The 21,575-nt window shown below is 39.5% G+C and overlaps 2 protein-coding genes across 2 annotated transcripts in view; one reads left to right on the forward strand and one right to left on the reverse strand.

The window, feature by feature from the left end:
• The first annotated feature begins 2,215 nt into the window (after positions 1-2,215).
• On the forward strand, positions 2,216-4,763 carry LOC104599914 (uncharacterized). The gene is made up of 3 exons (XM_088888112.1): positions 2,216-2,452; positions 2,551-2,723; positions 2,804-4,763. Exons 2-3 carry the CDS (start codon positions 2,582-2,584, stop codon positions 3,649-3,651), a joined length of 990 nt encoding a protein of 329 aa, XP_088744238.1. The 5' UTR covers positions 2,216-2,452; positions 2,551-2,581; the 3' UTR covers positions 3,652-4,763.
• Positions 4,020-21,575, reverse strand: part of LOC104599913 (Putative endonuclease or glycosyl hydrolase) — a 43,429-nt gene continuing 25,873 nt past the window's right edge. Inside the window, exon 3 of the mRNA XM_010262663.3 lies at positions 4,020-5,925. Coding sequence (XP_010260965.1) covers positions 4,746-5,925 — 1,180 coding nt within the window. The 3' untranslated portion in view covers positions 4,020-4,745. The remainder of the gene's footprint in view (positions 5,926-21,575) is intronic.

Raw genomic sequence — 21,575 nt, forward strand, 5'->3', positions numbered from 1 at the left:
AAAAAAGGCAATTTATGGACTGAAGCAATCTCCACGAGCATGGTTTGGTTGGTTCAGTGAAGTAGTGAAAAACTTTGGGATGAAACTGTGTTAGGTAGACCATTCTGTGTTCAGCCATGACTCAAAAGATGGGAAGATCTTACTAGTTGTGTATGTGGATGATATTGTCATAACTGGGATTGACAGGTTGAAGAAATTTCTACAAGACCACTTCAATACGAAAGATTTGGGTAAGTTGAAGTACTTGTTGGGAATAGAAGTTGCAAGGTCAAGACATAGAATTAACTTATGTCAAAGAAAATATGTTCTTGACCTACTTGAAGAAACATGATTGTTAGGTGCTAAACCAGTAGAGACTCCTATGGAATTGAATGTCAAGTTGAGTGTTGATGTAGGTGAGGAGTTTGATGACCTTGGAAGATACAAGAGGTTGGTGGGAAAACTGAATTACCTGACTACTACCCGACCAGATATATCATTTGTTGTGAGTTTGGTAAGTCAGTTTATGCAACATCCTCGGATTCCTCATTGGGAAGCGGTTCTAAGGATTGTTAGGTACCTGAAGGGGGTTCCAGTCCGTGGTTTTCTATATAAAAGTGAAGGGCCCCTTGAGATAATAGGGTATACAGATGCTGATTGAGCTGGTTTTATATCAAATAGAAGATCAACTACAGGGTATTGTACACTTCTTTGTGGCAAACTTGTAACATGGAAGAGCAAGAAACAAACTGCGGTGGCAATGAGTAGTGTAGAAGCTGAGTACAAAGTTATGGCTCATACCACATGTGAACTAATATGGTTGAAGAACTTGTTACATGAGATGGGGTTCTCAATTAACAAACCCATGAGACTACACTGCGATAACCAAACAATTGTTCACATTTCTTCTAATCTAGTCTTCCATGAGAGGACTAAGCATATTGAGGTTGATTGTCACTTTGTAAGAGAGAAAGTGATCAGTGGAGTGATAACCACATCTCATGTGAGCTCAGCCAATTAGTGGGAAAATTTCTTTACAAAGGGATTGTCTCGAGGCAGAGTAGATTATATTTGTAACAAGCTGGGACTATATGGCATATACTCTCTAGCTTGAGGGGGAGTGTTACAGTTCACAGAACAGGGGTATTTTGGTCATTTAGGTGCATCTATGTGAGAGTGAAAGATCTATTTTATTTATGTTTAAGTTGTGTCCCATCACTTATGAGGGGCAATATTGACTTTCTTGTAACCAAGCTTATGTGAGATAAATGCAAGTGGGTCAACTAGAGAGGATAGTTTTTTTCTCATCTGGCCGAACCCTTCTTCTTCTCCTCGTTCTTCTTCTTCTTTTTGTCTTCCTTCTCCTCTTCTTCTCTACTTTAACCTAGAATCCAATCAGGATTTTACATTATCAAATATTTATTTGATTTGCAAAAATAAATAAATTCCATTTTTATCCAATTAAAGAAAATTTTAATCATGTAAAAAACCCAACAGATAACAGTAATCAAGCCTTTTTCCCAATAAACAGCCATAAATCTCATGTATCAACTATCAACAAAGCACTCTTAATCATTAAAACAAAAAAGTTGTTAATCCTAATCTCGAGAGTAGGAAAGAAATTTCCCCATATAAAACTTTCGCATACACTAATATTTGCAAGCCCATAAAACCCCACTTTTTCCATTGTTAGAGTTTAATTGCTAAATACAAATTTCTTTTCAAAATATGAAGAGAATTATAGCAATCACTTCCAACGATGGCATCCAGGTATTTTAACAAATTTTCCTCTACTTAGAGTCCATTTGGTTCGCAGTTGAAATCAAAATTGGAATTGTCTATTTCGATAATCTATTTGGTTCAGATGGGAATCGGAATTAAAATTAGAATCATCAGGAATGAAATCTCATTCCCATGGGAGAGGGAGGAAATGGCCATCCTCAAATGGAGTCACCAGGAATGGGAATGAAATTCTGATTCCGGCCAACCAAACAATTGGATTCCAACTCCAGACCCCTATTCCCACAAACCAAACAGACCCTTAGAGAGGCCAGAATCTAGGAAAGAAGCATTCATTCTAAAGCAATCCTTTCTTTACTCGAATAAAAAAAAAAAATTGAAAAAGTTCCATTCGATGCCAGACCACAAGAAATGGGATGATTTCATTGTGGTTTTCCTCTATATTTAGAACTAAGTTCACCATTGAAAGCAAATCAATTTGCAAAAACTAACAAAATTTTGGAATGATGGCATTTTCAGTTCAGGTTTAACTTATTTTTATAAAAAAAAAAAAAAACCGCTGCTTGCTCCTCTCTTCCAGCCCCAGAGGCAATATATGAAGTTAATTACGAAGTAAGAATTTTTTTTTGCCAACCCATGTCCAGAAAACGGAAAGGATGTGGCCTGGCTTCCCACCCAAGCGGGAAAAAAAAGGAACAGAAAAGATCCGACATTGGCCAATCTGTTATACCAGGTAATGAAGCAATGAATACGTAACTGAGGACTTCACAGCATCTGGTTCTCTTAAGCCCCTTCCTCCTCCCAATGGCTTCTCAAATCCAATTCTCTCAGTTGAACACAGGGAACTTCAGAGAAAGCAGCAATGGAGCTGGAACTGGGACTCAAAATAACCAGAACCAGAGATGACCTCACCTCCGACCTTCGAATAACCAAGGACCGCGCCGGCCCTCTCTTCTTATTGAGAGAAACAGAGACCATGTTCATACTTACTGCTTATCTAAAAGGTATGCATCCTTCTTATACTTATTTCTCCTTTCTTTCCCTGCTTTCTATCCTTCAATCTTCAAATCAAAAGCCAATGCAGGCTTCAAGAAAGAAAAAATCAGGATTGAGATAAATGAAGATGGAACCCAAATTTTGATTAGTGGCGAAAAGCTCATTCAGGAGATGGTTATGGATAGATGGATAATGCACAGGAAAGAGGTAGAAATCAGGGGATTCAAGAAGGCCTTTCGGATTCCAGATGGTGTCATTCTGGACAAAACCAAGGCGAAGTTCAATGAAGAAGAAGCAATTCTGTCCATTTACATGCCAAAATCAGCGAAAGGAGTCCGAGGTGTTGGACTTGAGGAAATGGAAATAAAGGAACATGATTCAGCTGGAGGGAAATCTGAAACCATGCCAGAAGCTGCGGAACCAAAGAAACTTGAACAATCAGAAATGCCAGCTCTGCCCCCGGCTGTAAAAGCTCAGGACGAACTTCCTCGAGTAGAAAGCCGAAAACCAGAACAATCCCAAGAACGCCGTGGCCCAGATATCATAGAACCCATCGAGTCTGAACCTGATCAAGTGCCTCAACTATTGGAAACTCTAGATCAAGAAAAACCTGCAGCCCAACAAATAAATGAAGATGGCAAGCTCTGCAGAGATGAGGAAGTTAGAGCAGGGAGCGGGATGCAAAAAAGCAAAGCAGCAGATGTTGAACTTCCCAACAAGCACGATGAAACAAAAACAGAGCAAGATCAGCAGCTCGCCCATAGGGAATCTCCACAGACAGAAAAGGGGAGAAACAGCTTCGACCAATCCACTCAAACAGAGTTACCAGCCTCCAAAGGTTCGTTGTACGGTCATTTTATCTTTGGAGGATCGGCCATTCTTGCCACTATTGTAGCTTTTGTCGTTCATTTACGTCGAAAGAGAAAAACAGACTGAAAGTTCAGGATGGAACAGTTGACTTGATAATGGCTCAATGCAAATTAAATAAGACGTCTCCATTCGTTGATCAATCATCAATGCTAACATACTATAGGGGCCATAATGTAAGTTCCATGATTTTTGCAAAGATCTCGTGAAATTTCGTCTTTCTATTTTTGTTTTGCTAGTGTTCTAGATCCAAAATCACAGCTTTCTGCATTTTATTGATATCTTTATTATATCAACGCTATAGATTTCAGCAATAATAAATAAAATGACAGTTTTGATATTTTTTAAGCTTTACGGATCATTTATAAAATTCAACAAAAAAAAGAATTTATGTAATTAAGGGTCGAAAACAAGAAACATAATTACTCGCAAACATGAATATGAATTAAGTTTCTAACAGAATTCAGAAAACCCGATTGTCCAGCAAAAGCCGCATTGTCAAAACTAGTGCACTTTTTTTTCGTACAAAGGATGGAGAGTATGCAATTTCGAAACTCAGATCTCCTTCGTGTATGGTAACATGCTATTAAGATAGAAAAAGTAGCAAAGAAACAACAAATAAATGGAGAGATTTGGGTCTCTACATTTTGAGTACGTCTCCAGCCTAAAATGACCTGCAGTTTTCTCCACATTTAGGGCGTCCAATATGTGGCCAACTGGCCATGCAGATAGACATTTTACAGCATGATATTAATAACCAAGAGAGAACGAGAGAGCAGTCATTCATGAAGATGCGCATAAGGATTGCACCCACCATTCGAAGCATCTTGGTCCCATCATTTTGACAGTACTCTTAGCGGCTTCTGTTATTCAATTGAACCCTCTTATGATCATAAAAAATAAGCCTTCTTTGTGCTCCAAGATTGATTCAAAATTTGTAATCCTTTTAAACAAAAGGACCCACATAACAAACTTGAAGTCTTGATTATATAGTGCCTGTCTCACAGTCTGAGGCTCAAAAGTATAGCAAATTTCTCAATTTCCCTGCTTTTCAACCAAATTCGGAAGAACACTAGTACAATCGTGAACTACTACACCACTGGGAATCTTTTTGTTTTGGAGTCCAAAACCCGATTTACCTGTATCAGCTTTTCCTGAGACCTTCATGCCCGTATCCTTGACTCGGTAGATTTTTTCAAGCTACCCAATATGTTATCAATCACCTTTTCTTTGTCATCCCCAACTTGATCAGAAACAAAAGAATATTTCTTAAGAGGCCTTAATTTGTGCCCACAGTTTGTCACAACTGGGGTGCCCTTGACCTCAAGCTCAGATGAACCCGAAGTCACTGAGCTAGTTTTAGAACAATCCACAAGTTCGTCACCATTCTGTGACTGATGCTTCCTACCATCATCATCCTTGCTACTGTACCATGAATCCAAAATCTGCAAAAGGGAACTCTCTTCCTCATTTGTCCTGGCCTTCACTTGTCCCGTTACACATGAAGTGGGCTTATTATCTTTTTCCATGTCTGAAAACTCCTCTTCCGATAGAAAATTGGCATCAACATCAACTGGCTCCATCTCCATGGGTTCTTTGTTTGCTTTCCTATCCAACCCAGATACTGTGACATTTCCATGAGAACCTGTCTTAATTGGTCCAAGCTCCTCCCACACACAGTCACGATCGTTGTCCTTCCTTGATGAACCAGATAATTCACTGTCCAATTTAACTGCTTTTCCAGTTCCACTATTATCTAGGCTACAAGGAACAATGGATTCCGAGAAGCAATCAGGTGAAATGCTTCTTACGGGAAGGATATAAGTGGATTCTATCCTTACCCCCGGCATGTTCTGTAACAGGGCTGCTAGTTTTTGGTAACCAAGCATTTGATAATCCAAAACATAACCATACCTCTCCAAGAACAGCTTCTTGAAGCAACCCATGTTGAATCCATCTGGATGTTCCTCCAAAATTTCAGCCACAAGCTTCTGGCAATTGGTTAGTATCTCAGTTCTGGACTTCTCAGAAGTTCTTTTGCTCTCGGCAAAAACCGCTCCAGTATTCTTAGCCTTTCCACTCTCATGCTCTGGTCTCTGCAAGCTCGCTTGAGATGCAATATCTGAAAAGATTGAACTTAGGCCATTTGAACAAGAACCTTTTCGGGGAGATGCTTTCCTTCCAGCAGGGGCAATGATTCTAAAAGGAAAGGTTTCGGAGGGATGTTCCCCAATCCATTTTTTCTCTGAGATTAACAAATTAACCAAGCAAATGAGATCACTTGTACTGAGACTACTAAGAACTATTGGCCCTTCCTTCTGCAGCCACTCTGCCATTTGTTCCCTGTTACAAAATCAAAATAATGCAAACAATTGTAAATAGCAAAGCATGATTTTGAAGCCATTGTTTAAGTTCTAAAGCAGATGAATATATCAGGATGGGAACATGTTCGTTCACAACATCAACAACCAACATCTTATGGTCCTATCCAGGCATTTTCCAGGCCAAAAAACCAGCTGAAACAAATGATCCTATCTATTTGTCCAAACATAAATTACTTATCACCAATAAAAAATAAAGTGTATTGAATGGTTCAAGACTTTCTAGGCTTCAAATTGCTTGGCTGGAATCATATGACAGGCTCAAATCCCTACAGTTTCACTAAAAGTTAAAACATGTCTAGCTAGGAGAACCTACCACCTCCCTGCCATCCAAATGTGCCAATACATTTCTAGGAATGATGCTTATTTTCCTTTATAAGAACAATACGAACAGATGACTTATGTACTAAGGGCACTTCAGAAAGTTGGTCATGCTAGACATTATTGTCACTACACATTGCTCTCATGGGGCCATGATCTTTTTAAATAATGTCATAATAGCAAAGGGAACAGTAGCATAGTACAAGGCCACTTTGCTTATAAGATAGAAATGAAGCAATCCCCAGCCCATGTGCTCCAAAAAGAAGAGACCGAACAAAAGAGAAGAAACAATAACAGAACCAAAACCTACTACCTGGGATATCATCTCCCCAATATGAGGTTCTGGCTACTCTTAATGCTGCCAAGGTGTTAGCAAGTGAGTTGGTGGGTCCTGAAATCACATCTGAAGTCTGAACAAGATGTTCAATAAGATATGGCCTTAAATTACTTGATCAAGTACCTCAAGCTCCAAGGAGCATTTACTGATCAAAAAAAGCTCCAAGTAGCATTTTATAACTCCTCTTTGATGCAATATCTGGGAGTGCCGATTGACCTCTACTATACTCTCTCCCTTCCAAATGAAAACTTCAGTCTTAGACCCTGTAGCAATTCCAAAGTCTTCTGTAATATAAACATCTCAGTTGAACCTTTTGAGCCTTCTTGAAAAGGTTTGTTTGGACCCCTCTAAGCCAGACAAAAGAATTTGGACACCTTTGCCTCGGGTCAGTTCTCTTGTGCTTCCTTTTTCAAGGCCCTTTGTCATTCTGAAGTCCTCCCTTAGAAGGAGGTTTCGTGCAGGCCTATTCCCCCCTAAGGTCTTGGCTTTCTGTTGGGAAGTGTTCTATGGAAAAGTAAACACCCTGACCAATCTACAAAAGAGAAGACCTTATCTTTGTCTCACATAGTTGTACTCTTTGCAGGTCTCATGGTGAGCATTGTTACCATTTACTAATTTCCTGTAAGGTTACTGCAGATTTGTGGGATTAGCTCTTTTGGATCTTTGGGTGCAAGTGGAATAGGCCAGCAGATGTAAGTTTGCTTTTTGATCTGTTTACCTTTCCTTGGCACCATCGAAGAGGAAGATTAATGTGAAGGTGTGCAAGAGACTCTTTGATTTGGACAGTGGGGGAAGAAAGGAATGCCAGAATTTTTCTAGTGAAGGAAAGAAGCATATAAGAAGTAATGGAGTGCATCTTACATAGGGTTATCTTGTGGATGAAATCCTTGGACTTATTTCACCAATTCTCTTTTAATGATCTTTGGAGGCATTGGGCAGCAGTGGCAAACACCCTAGACAATCTACAAAAGAGAAGACCTTATCTTTGTCTTTCACATAATTGGTGTAGCTCCTCTAGGAAGAATAAGGTGTATATGAGTTGGGTACCCCTCCTGAAGGATTTATGAAGTTAAATTTTGATGGCAGTAGTCAAGCTAACCCAGGTCCCTCTGGGGTGGGAGGGGTTATAAGGAATGAAAGTGGTAACGCGGCTCTCTTATACTCCAACCCTCTAGGTGTGGGGGACTCCTCTAGCCCTCTAGGGCATAATTACTAGCTGCCCTTCAAGGGGTACAATTTGCAGTGCAGATAGGAGTGCAACAGCTACTAATAGAAGGTGGCTCCAAGGTGGCTGCAAAACCCACTACAAAAATGAACTGAAAAAAATTCAAATGGATAACAAGGAATATGAGTGTAAAGATACAATGAGTGGGGAGATCAACTAATGCTATTGCTGATAGCTTAACCAAGCAAGGGGCAAATAGGGAACAATTGTATTGGGCACAACTGTAATTTGATTCTTTTTTGTCTGTTGGGAGAGGTTGCAGCTTGTGCCTCTCCCTAAAAACTTGTGATTTTTTCTCTCCATTCTGTAATAAAATCTAATTACTTGTCAAAAACCCAAAAAAAATACACCTCAGTTGGACCTGAGAAAACTATGATCAACACTCCCTTGAAGTCTTTAATGCAACCATATCTTGGAGAGACCCAGTTTCCCTAAGGAGCACTCAACGAGTTTGACAGCACTGTGCAATGAGGAGAATAATTATGAAAATCTTATAATTTATGATCAGACGTTTGACTTAAATCATGAATCATGATGGTTTTGATTAAAATCTTTATGTTTGAATCCTTCTATGGAAAAACATTATCATAATAGCTTGAACCTTGTCAGATATTAGATCGGACCTTATGTCCTTCCTGAAATAGAGGGAAAAATAGAAAGAGAAAACAGAAAGAAAGAAGGAGAAGAGAAAGGAAAGAGAGAGGAAGATGAAGAGATGGTTTGGCTGCTCCCAAAAGAGGAAAAAAATCACCTACTCAGCTGACCAAAATAGTGTATATATAGATTTTGAAACAGGACACAATGACCTTTAGCCCCTCATAAAGTATGGGACACTATTGAATTTCAAACATAATAAACAAAACAACCCAATAAAATACTCTGAAATGACTCAAATACCCCTGAACTGTTGACTCTAACACTCCCCCATCAAGCTGGAGAGTATATATCATATAATCCCAGGTTGTTACATATATAATCCACCTTTCCCCAACTCAACCCTTTTGTGAACAAATCAGCCCACTGAGTTCCTGTATTCACATGTAGTGTAATTATCTCCATTAAGCACTTTCTCTCTTACGAAGTGACAGTCGACTTCAATGTGTTTTGTTCTCTCATGGAAAACCGGATTAGATGCAATATGAACAGCAGCTTGGTTGTCACAATACAACTTTATAGGACTGGTGAGAGTACACCCAATCTCATGGAGAAGGTTTTTCAACCACACTAACTCGCAGATTGTGGGTGCCATAGCTCTATATTCAACTTCAGCACTGCTTCTTGCTATCATAGTTGTTTCTTACTCTTCCACGTTACCAGATTTCCTCAAAGAAATGTACAATACCCTGTAGTAGACCTCCTATCAGACAATGAGCCGGCCCAATCCACATCTGTATAACCCTCTACTTCAAGACTTCCTCCTAATTTGTATACTAATCCATGACCTGGAGCCCCTTTCAAATACCGCACAATTCTCAAAACTACATTCCAATGGGGAACCCGAGGCTCTTGCATAAACTGGTTGACTACACTCACTACAAAGGAAATGTTTAGCTGGGTAATAGTCAAATAATTTAACTTACCAACTAACCTCCTATACCTCCCAGGATCATTAAATTCTTCACCTACATCAGTGATTAATTTGGTGTTGGGCTTCCGTAGGAGTTTCAACTGGTTTAGTGCCCAACAATACTCTCTTCTAACAAGCCAAGCACATACTTCCTCTGACACATTTATGCCATGCTTCAACCTTGCAACTTCTATACCCAGGAATTATTTTAACTTGCCAAGATCTTTTGTCTGAACGTGATCATGCAGAAAATCCTTCAATCTATCAATACACAACTTATCACTACTTGTAATTACAATATCATCGACATATACCACCAACAAGATGTTTCCAGCTTCAGAATCATAGCTGAACACTGAAAGATCAACATAACATTGCATCATACCAAAGTCTTTAAATTCCTCACTGAATCTACCAAACCAGGCACGCAAAGATTGTTTGTCTATAAATTGCTTCTTGAGTCTACACAGCTTAGTGTCCTCCCCCAAGCAACAAACCCTGGTAGTTGCTCCATATACACCTCCTCACTAAGATCACCATGAAGAAAGGCATTTTAGTGTCAAGTTGAAATAGGGGCCTATCAAACATAGCTAGTAAGGATATCAACAAACAAATTGAGCCAATCTAGGCAACAGGAGAGAATGTCTTTGTATAATCCACACCATACAACTAAGAGTACCCTTTGGCAACCAACCTAGCCTTTAAGCGCTCAATGCTCCCATCTGGTAGATAATTGAATGTACAAACCCACCTACAACATGCTTACCAGGCGAAAGAGTAGTGAGTTCCCACGTGTGATTATGATCAAGGGCAGAGAGTTCCTCTTCCATTGCTTTGCACTACTCTGGGGAGGTAATAGCTTCCTGCACATTCTTAGAAATAGAAACAATAGACAAAAATGAAACATGCTCTTGATGGGAAGTAGAATGATGAGAAATAGAAACATAGTTAGAAATAGGATGCAAAGTACAACTACGTTTACCTTTATGCAAGGCAATGGGAAGATCAAGATAAGACGAAGAAGGCATCACAAGGTTAGGAATAACTGTCAGATCTGTCAACGGAGAAGAAACTGGAGGAGGAGCCGGTACCTGTCGATGTGTATACACATGCCTAATAAGTAATCGCTTAGTAGAAACATGCCATGGAGGAGACGAGGATGCAGAACAGGAAGAAGAATGGGGTCAACAACAGGGACTGGAAGAGGAGGCACGGAGGATGAAAGAGGACTATCACTACTTGTAAAGAATGGAACAAACTCGAAAAAGGTGACGTCAAGACACACAAAGGAGCATTGAGATGATGGATGATAAAACTTATAGCCCTTCTGTGTCCGAGAATAGCCAAGAAAGATACACTTGGTAAAGCATGCATCTAATTTGTCCATCCCCGGGCATAGATTATAAACAAAAAGTATACACCCAAAAACACTTGGAATAAGAGAAAAGGGAGACAAGGTAGACGAAGGGAGATTGACCTTCAAGGATAGACAATGGCATCTGATTAATGAAGAAACAAGCTATAAAAACAGCATCACTCCAAAAACGTTTAGGAACACTCATATGATGTAAAAGGGAGTGACCAGTCTCAAGTAGATGACGATTCTTGCATTCAGCCCGGTGTTTTAAAAGCAAAAGGCGCACAAAAAGTGGCAGGTTCCAATTAAAATTAAAAACTAAAAAAATAGAAAAAAAATAGAAAGGGATCGAGCCCTGTTTTACTATTTTCAAACTAATATTTGTTGCTGATAAAAAAAATATTGTGGAACAGTGGGGCGGATCCCCTGTATTAGTGTGAAACAGACAAGGAAAGAAGAAGAAGAAGAAGAAGAAAGTGGGGGAAGCAGAAGCAAAGAAAAAACTAAAAATTAAAAAAAATAAAAAATAAAGGGGTCGAGCCCTATTTTACTGTTTTCAAACAAATATTTGTTGTTGAGAAAAAATATTGTGGAACAATGAGGCGGAGCCCCTGTTTTTTTGTGAACAAGAAGAACAACTGAAGGAGGAGAAGAAGAAGAAAAGAAGAAGAAGAAGAAGAAGAAGAAGGGGGTGGGCGAAACCCCTGTTTTCAGTGTAAAAAGAGAAGAAACAAATACCTGCTGTTGATTGCTAAAAGCCTGAACGTTGCAGTTGGTCGTCCGACTGAGAGATGGCCTCTGATAGAACTTTGAAGGTGGTTCAATTGAGAGATGGCCTGAACTTGATGATCCAAGAAAAACATGGGGGTTGAGGGCTCGAGACTTTGACTGATACTGGGAGTCGTGAATTCTTTCTTTTGTATTTGCTATACCATATCCCAACCATTTTGGCACATAAAAGGAAATAATCTATACATATATGATTATAATCTATCTATAAAAGTCAATTTAAAAACAAATAAAAAAACAAAGGGCAACCAAACATAGGCATGCGCCTGGACCGCCTGGCGCCTGGTTTGAGACGCACGCCTTAGGTGCGGAGGTGAGCGCCTTACTAAAGTGTCGCCGCCTTGACCCTAGCGAGGCGCCTGCTCTTGAAAACGCCTCACCTTGCGCCTCAGGCGCGCCTTTTAAAACACTGATTCAGCCATCCCATTTTGCTGAGGTGTATAGATGCACGAGGTTTGATGGATAATCCCATGTTGTTCCATGTATTCCTGAAATGAGGTATAGAATTCTCTCCCATTGTCATTCTTGTGAGAAAACACCAATGAATGTGTAGAGGAAATGAAGAGAAGGATTTGTTTGCAAATTGGACTTGGAAATTGCTTATGATCTAGTGGATTGGAACTAAAGACCGAACTGATGGGAAGCCGAAGTGGAGAAGTTTTTCATTTGGTGAGTAGATGGAAGTCTGAATTTATTATTTGAGAGCGGAAGGGCCAGAGGAAAGAACCTGTTAAAAATTAGGGAGAATAGGAAGGCCACGATACTATTGTCTGAGGAAGTAGTGGCATGGTTAAAGGGCGTTATTGATGGTGTTATACAATCAGTTAGGACAATAGGATGGAAAAATATCTTCGAACTGGGAAAGAAGAGGTACGAAGTGGAACTGAGATGCAATGGTAAAGGCTGGTTCATCATGGTCACAGAATATTTCGACGCAAGAAGACAATTGCTTGGTTTACCGGAAGGGAAGAAGAAACAAGGTTGGATGGCCTTTGCGGAGGGTTGCAGCAGTTTCTTGTCTCTGTTGATGTGGTGTTGGAGCAAGAACAAAGTTCAGCACCCATTAAAAGCCTAGAGAAGCCGTTGAAGAAGAGCTCATGCAATGATGGTGAACTTATTTCGAGCTCTAATACAGGAATGAAGTTGTGGTTTGAGGGTGAGAAAGAAGACTGGGAGCGGAGAATGGTGATCTCAGGCTCTCAGCGAGCAAAGCAATACAAGATTGGAGGAAGGTCCTAAACTCAGTGGTGCACAACTTGAATCTGGAGTCCGAGGCTGCAATAAAACCATTCTCAGACAGGAAGGCAATGTTCAGAATTGACGATGAAAAAATCAGGGGATTTACATCTTTTGAATGTGAAGAAGGTTTGATTCAGATTCAAAACTAGAAACCATTGTGTAATGAGATGGAACATGTCTACGAAAGTTTCCTGCTCAAATTGGTGGGTCTTCCCTTCCATCTCTGGAGTGAAGCAAATCTAAGAAATATTGTGAAGTTGTTGGGCGGAGAAATGGAGGAAGTCCATCTGCAAGATTTTCGTGCCGTTGTGTTAGGATGGTCGGGGTGAGATCGGAATCGCTCCCAAGAACAATAGAGGTTCTTGATGAAGGTACATGGTTTAAAGTATGGTTGGTTTCAAAGGTGGAGGCAAAGCTGTGGGGACGAAGACCCAAGGTAGAAGACGATGCTAACGTGGAGGGTTGGACTACTAGGGGCCTACAGCAGGAGGGTAAGACTGAACATAGGGGGCAGCTTAGAAAGGAAGCTGAAAAGCCGGGAGAGAACCATAAGCCACGAAATCTATTAAAAGAAATAAATTCAAATTTTTTTGAATTAGCTGGTAATTCGAAGGGACAAGACACCTTCGCTGGCGTGGTTAAGAAAGGGAGATTTTTGTAGGTTGGGTCATCTGAATTGGTGGGTGGACCGATCAGCTCAGCCAGAAGGGGGAATCCCTACCCACGTGATTGTTTAAGTGAGCACGTGGGTCGGGGGAGACGGTTGGGGACTATAGACGATAGACATTGCCTATCTTCTTCTTCTTCAAAAATTTTGGGCGGGGACGTTGTAGGTGATCTCAGGCAGTCAGAGCGAAGCTCAAGTACTCTCTGGTGGGTGCCTCCCGCAGTTCCTGAAACACCCAAGGAGGGACGAACATCACAAGACAGACCAAACCCCAGGTACAATCGAGCTCATCTCGAGGAAAAGGATGGTTTTGACGATGGATGGGTGGACTGTGAAATGGAGGAAGAAGACATGGAAGAAGTTTCGGATACCCAGTCCAGTTTAGGCAGTGTTTTGGGTGAGAAGTTTTCAAAGGAAGAAGTTGTTGCAACTTTTGATCTAGATACATTGTTCTCACAAAGACCAGGTGCGGTAACGTCTCACTGTGCTGAGGAAGAGCCATACATTGTTGTCGCTGAACACATTTCAAACTCTGGGGGTGGAAACTCTAACTCACACTCAGAAGCTCCACCTCAAAATCTCCTTGCCGAACAGGTTTTTTGTAAGGGATCCCTCAAGACTTCTCAAAAGCAATACGAGGACACAGTGGGGAGGCATAAACAGGTGGGTAAGAGTTGTGATCTCTGTTTAACAGAGGTGGCGGAAAGGCTAACTAGTTAGAACCAAGCCTTGGAACCAGAAGGAACCCACATTCCTTATCAGGGCCAGACTGTTTCTGTATCCAACTCCAGCACTTCCAATCTTCCCCACCACAACCCAGGTAACCGTGTCCTTTCGTTTCGTGATACTAACTGTTGCTTTTTGACTTTTGTGCCAAATACAAATCCCAACCCAAAGGCTGCAGTCCTTGAAGGAGGGGATGGGGTGAGAGAAAATACAAGCGACAGGGAGGGTCAGGAGAGAAATGTAGGGAATGAATGAGAAACAGAAAAAAAAAAAAAAAAAAAAAAAAAAGAAAAGAAAAGAATCCTGGAAATCCTAGTGTCTGTTAAATGAAACAGTGGTGGAAAACAGTCAAAAGGAAGGGTCAGAGGGAGTTAGAGTAGAGGGTTATGAGGAGGAAGGAGATGGAAGAGGGGAGACAACAATAGGGAAGGGAAGTAGAAATTCAAGTGTAAGAGATGTAATTAGTGAGGATTCTGTGGCGGGTTTTGTACAAAAACAGGGGTGCAAATTGAAAGATCCAAATGCTCTCAAAGTATTTTTGAAAACAAAGAAAGAAGAAGCAAAATCTAAAAGGAGAAAAGTGAGTGAGGCTGAAAGGCTGCTAAAGGAGGTGGGAGGATATAGAAGTTTGAAAGTTAAAGGAGAAAGAAGGAAGAGGAATAACTGAGGGCAGGAGAGTCTAAGGGGAAAGAAGATAGTTAGATGAGGATCTTAAGCTGGAATGTCAAAGATTTGGGAAGTGCTAGGAAGAGAGCAGTAATAAAAGAGGCCATCAAGAAAACAAACCCAGATGTGGTACTTTTGTAGGAGACCAAGAGAGCAGATTTTGACATTTGGTGGGCAAGGAGTGTCTGGAGAGGCAGGGGGATTAGTTGGGCGGCTCTGCCTTCTTGGGGGTCTGCAGGGGGGTGTTGTCACAATGTGGAAGAATGAAGTACTCATAGGTCAGGAAGAGTTAATAGGCCAATTTTCAATTTCCTTAAAGTTTAAACAAGTGGAGGATGGGTTTGAATGGGTGCTTACCAATGTATATGGTCCAAATGATTACAGAGAGAGAAGGAAGTTGTGGGAAGAACTGGCTGATACAAGGGGACTATGGGAAGGGCCTTGGTGTCTTGGAGGTGACTTTAATGTTATAATATTCTTGGAAGAGACAAACAGTCTGAGGCGGAGATCGGCCTTGAGTATGAGGAAATTTAATCAATTTGTGGATGTTTACGAGCTTAAAGAGATCCCACTATCACACAGTTGTTTTACTTGGTCCAATCTCCAAGTGAACCCGATTTGCTCTAAGCTGGATAGATTTCTCTTCTCAAATGATTGGAAGAACATTGGGGGAATCTAAACTCTAGAGAATATCCAAGGGTGACTTTAGACCATTGGCCTATTGTAATCTATAGGGAGGAAGTGAGAAGTGCTGGTCCTGCTCCCTTTAGGTTTGAAAACATGTGGCTAGGACACCTAGGGTTCATAAAGAAAGTCAAAGAGTGGTGGCTAGAAAGCAATCCAACAGTGAAATGGAGTGGAATGAGGTTTCATAAGAAGCTCCAATATTTGAAAGGCAAAAATCAAGGAGTGGAATCTGTTAGAGTTTGGGAGATTAGAGGAAAGAAAGCGAATAGTGACTGCACAAATTGAGGACTTTGATGGTAAGGAAGAAAGGGGTTGTCTTACAGAAGAAGATAAGGAGCTAAGATGGAATTTGTGTAAACTGTTAGAGGATTATCTTCTTCAAGAGGAAATAAGTTGGAAACAAAAATCAAGGTGTAAATGGCTGAAGGAGGGGGGGGATAAGAATACCAAATTTTTTCATGCGATGGCAAGTGGAAGAAGAAGAAGAAGGAATTTTGTATTAAGTCTGGTGATTGAAGGGGTTACAATATCCACCCAAAGAGAAATAGTAGGGGCTTTTGCAAATCACTTTAGGTCTATCTTTAGAAAAATAAAAAACAATTCACTCTTTTCTTTCATAAGATAAAACCACATCGTCCTTGAATAGTCATCAACAAAAATTACAAAGTACTTATAACAATTGTACGAAACAACCCACTATTTAAACCCCAAATATTAGAACGAACTAGGAAAAAAGGACTCGAACTACGACTATCGACTCTAGGACTGAAGGAAACCCAATGATGTTTCCCAAACTGACATGACTCACATTCCAAAAAAGAAAGATGACACACAAATGGAACAAGTAACTAAAGTGTCTTGAGAAAGGATGACCAAATTTGCAATGCCATTGAAGAGGTGTAAGATTGGAGAGCTACTGTCATACCACCACCATGAAGATAATACAATCCACCAACTTCATGCCCTTCACCAATCTTCATCCCCATCTTGAGATCATGAAAAACACAAGAATCAAGAAAGAAGGTTACAGAATAGTTTAGAGATTGGGTCAATTTGTTAACAACCATAAGACTGAAAGGCAATTTGGATACATACAAAACTAAGGACAAACATAACGATGCAGTGTCTACATTTCCAACACCACAAATAGATGAGATAGAACCATTAGCTAAAGTGATTGTTTGTGAGATAGAAGATGGAGAAAGGGAAGAAAACAAACCTGGAGTCTCAATCATATGATCAGAAGCTCCAAAATCAATGATCCAAGGTGAGGGTTTGGTAACCAGACAAGCCATACCTGAGTGGGCAAGAGTAGTTGTATTCCTTTGGGAAGTAGCCTGAAGGAACTTTTCGTACTAATCACATGAAATACTCATCATCTCCTTCCCAAATGCACTAGTAGATGTAGGTAATCAATTTGTTGGGTATCAACTGCATCACCACCACTTCCTACTGCTGCATGATTAGCCTATGTAGAAGGATGTCAATGTAAATCATAAAAAAAATTAAGTATGTCCCTCCATCCCACAATGTGTACACTTCTTAGACCCAAAACTACGACTTCCACCTGAATCTCGACCTCCACTATGTCCACCACCACGACCTCCCCTCTCATCACTGCAAAGGCTGATCTATTTTAGACTATAGGACTCTCTGAAGACCCAATATTAATCCTACGAAGTTGTGCAAACACTTCTTCAAGAGAGCGGAGAGCAGAGCCTCCAAGAATTTGAGCCCTAACTAGTTCATACTCAATTTCGACCCAACCAAAAATCTCGTCACATCTAGTTGCTCCCTTTGTTGTTGCTGAATTTTAACATCTGATGTCAGGGGATGATAGATATTCAACTCATTCCAGAGATTCTTCATACTGGCATAGTACTCCTCAAGTTTCCGATTTCCTTGTTGTAGATTAAAGTATTCTTCATAGAGTTGATATACCCTTGTATTATCTTGTCCGGAATAGATCTTCTTGGCATGATCCCAAATCTCGTTAGTTGTATCAAGAAAACATAAAATCCACGCTGATTTTGGGTTCCATGCTATTCCACAACCATGTCATAATTTGGGCATCTTCTTGTTCCCAATAACTATACTCTAAGAATCAACTAAGGGTTTTCCCTCTTTCACAAGTTTAACTTTCTTCTTGGCTCTAAGAAATACCTCCATTAACTTGGCCAATGGCACATAATTTTCACCATTCAACTTGATAGAAGTCATTTGTACATTCAAAAAATCAGGGGGAATCATAATACTGGACTTTTGATCACTGTTCTCTCCTAAGGTTGCTATGGGTAAAAAACACTTCACTTCATGACACCACACTATACCACAACCAACCAACTACTACCAAAACGTGTGCTGTAGTTAATTTCCAGCACTATTCTCACACATATCACCCACATTTATCAACAAGAAAGAAACACAGACAAAAGTTTTGAAACATGTGTCGTAACAGGTTTCAGCATTGTTCTCACACCTATTACTCACTTCCACAAATAAGAAAAATTCAGAAAACCACTCTTCATACATACCATTGATAGGTCGACTACAACCAGTCCAGAAAACCACAACTATGGCATTTCAGATCATTGAAACACCCCACACGAGCTGTTGCACACCAACTGATCACTGACAGTCCCTCTTTGATACATCAATTAGAGGGTTTCTCTAAAACTCCACTGAAACCACACCTTCTACTGCAGCTGGAGGCATGGATACCTCCCTAGGCAAGAAACAACAACTCCTTTTTAGTCTCTCTTCGATCCTCCAAGTTTTCACCAAGAAATCTGAAGTTCAACCTACAGAGGGCACTCAGAATAGAAAACAAATGGGAAGAAATCAGGGCTCTAATACCATGTCAGATATTAGATCAGAGTCATCAGACTTGATTTCCTTCCTGAAAAAGAAGGAAAAATAGAAAGAGAAAACAGAAAGAAAGAAGGAGAAGAGAAAGGAAAGAGAGAGGAAGAAGAAGAGATGGTTCGTCTGTTCCCAGAAGAGGGAAAAAATAACCTACCCAGACGACCAGAATAGTATATTATACATATATATATATATATATATAGAGAGAGAGAGAGAGAGAGAGAGAGATTTCTAAACAAAATACAATAACCTTTGTTGCCCTCATTAAGTATGGGACACTACTGAATCTCAAACATAATAAACAAAACAACCTAGAATAAAATACTCCGAAATGACTCAAATACCCCTTAACTGTTGACTCTAGCAAACCTACAAACTGAACCATGAGCCATACAATTTATAAATTCATGTTATTCACATTAATTCGAATTATTTTTTGTTTAAGGGACTTTTGTTTTAAAATCAATATTAAAATAAGACTTTTTAAGGGTCATTTAAAACCTACTCAGAAAACTTACTGAACTTGCTTCACATTATATGTAGGTTAAAGAGTCATTGTATGTATATTAATTAGCTTTCAAATCAGACTTGATTACATCATCTTATGCTTTCAATATAAAATCCTATTGTATTAAGCATATAGGATGAAATGGATTAAAAGAGGGTTTCACCCCCTCTTTCGTCAAGTCTCAGGCCTTTTCCACCTATAACTAAAGCAATTTATTTATCCCTTCCATGACCCTCTCTTCCCTATCATTGTTTTTCAAGCATCTCCCCCCCCCCCCCCAGTTGCTCCATGCAAAGCACAGTTTTTTTTTCAGAAATGCAACCATAAGATAAATATATAAAAGAAATGGCAAATTGTACATGTGGGGATGTACAAATCAAAAAGTAAAATAAACAAAAAGCTCTACACATATAGAGAGCTATTGCCATACAAACTTTCCCAATGCATACCTGTCTTAGCCAATCCATCAACCAATATGTATTTTATTTTTTGATAAATTTTAAAAATTGAAATACTTAACTTTACAATACAATTCATTATATGATTCACAATTAATTCAATTTAACATTTTTTCTAAGATTTATGATATGATTGTGATTTTCAGAACATTGACGGGCAGACCAACTCATTTATAGAACAATGTCAACTGATTGACGATCTCACAAAGGAATACCATCACCTGGTCAAAGCATCTTCTATCGGATCCCTGAACTTGTCCCTTGTCAATATTTAGCATGCCACATTGAAAAAAAAATGAAAACAGAAAACAAATCAAGAGTATCCTCCTCGGGAAATTCTGAACAGAAAGAAAGATTTTTTGTTATTTCCTCTCAAAAGCTCCAAATAATATCTGCACAACAATAAGATCTAAACTTATATTTTCTGTTTGAAGCTATTTATTCTCCTTATATGGTTTTTAAGCGTGTCTATATTTCCAAAAAGTAATTCATCACCAAGGCTCCCTCCAAAAATAAATAATTGCACTTTCTAAATTTCACATCATTATTGGTAGCTTATATAAAGCACCAAATGAGAACAGCTTGTAGGAACCTAAAGACAACAGAGCCCTTCTATAAGCAATCCAAAAAAGCCCTAACCTCCCAACCTAGGAATTGACTAATATAACTAGTACACTAACCAAAGTCCCCACAATAATACCAAACTCTGAACTACAATGGAACCAAAACTGCAGTTGGACTAGAGAAGAAAAGGATAATCTCGTTACCAAGCTATAGAGACACACACAAAGAGAAACCAGATGGTGTTCTCACTATCATCATCTGCCTTATCCAACCCAAGTGGAAGTAGAGTCAATAATATAAATTCTTCTCCATTCTGCCCTATCGAATGCCTTATTTTCTATATTGTATGTAGGAAAAACTAGAATATTTTAATAGCATATCACAACGAACAGAACAGGTAGGGGTTAAGGCTGAGTTAGATTGTGTATCACAATGAACAGAATACAGTGTATAACAAAAGAACTTGTTTTTAATTTTATTTTGAATAGAAGTGTTGGCTATCAAAAGGAGTATGATGTATACACAATTACATGAAAGAATGTTTAGTTTTATATACAAAATTAAGGACATACAGCTCCTAATAAAAATATAGCCATCAAGTGAAGGAGAGATCACTACACAAAAGGATCCCCTCTACAAAGTTCCTTTGTCTAGAAACTCATATAATCTTTAACTCTAATGGTACCCAAAATCCACCTAATCATAGATGTAAAGAGTCAATTGCCAAGGGCCACTCGGTCACCTTTACTCCATTTAATCATATTTGTAGACTACCATTTATGTGGCCAAAAAGAGGAGAGTGAACAAAGCCTGCCTGTATAAAAGAAAGACATACTTACAAGCATGGCATTCAAGCATGAAAGAAAGCCATGCAATTATGCTCTAAACACTTTGACTCCATCTGGTCATATTTTTGAATCCTCCAAAGAGCTGAAACTGCAGAAATATACAATTGGGAATTGACAAATGTGTATGGACCCCACATCTTAAACAGAAAAAAAAAAAAAAAAAACTTCATCATTTCCAAAGGCTTTTCCTACATCATTCTCCTGATCATTTCTACACCTACAGCATTATGTGTGTGTGTGTGTGTGGGTGGGGGGTGGGGGGGTTATCAACTACGCTACATGTTAAGCCCACAAATATTCTTCACAGTCCTCACTCCTCAAACATGAACTATATGGAATATTCATAGTATATGCTTAACATCCCAGCATCAGCATCACTTTGGATATGTAATACCTACATCAATTTTTTTTTTGATGAATAATAATAAGTTTATTGATTCAGAAGCAACTTTAGAGTGAGTTCATACATCATCCCAACGAGAGGCACGAGCTGCAGCCCCTCCTTGAATTTTACAAGTAAACTAGGAAAGAAAAACAATAATCACAACTGAGCCCAAAATAAAACTTCCCTATTTACCCCTTGCTTAGCTAACACATCTGACAAAGTATTTGCTGATCTCCCCACCCACTGTACAGTAACCAATATATTCCTTGTCAACCAACTAAATTTCTTCATTTCATTCTTGTATCGCCACATAGCCTCTTCAGAATTTTTTAACCAACCCACCACCACTTTGGAATCCCCCTCGATTATTAGGTGTTGTACCCCCAGCTGGTTTGCAAATTGC

The sequence above is a fragment of the Nelumbo nucifera genome, chromosome 5 (genome assembly GCF_055504915.1).
Source record: "Nelumbo nucifera cultivar China Antique chromosome 5, China Antique-T2T, whole genome shotgun sequence".
Lineage (NCBI taxonomy): Eukaryota > Viridiplantae > Streptophyta > Magnoliopsida > Proteales > Nelumbonaceae > Nelumbo > Nelumbo nucifera.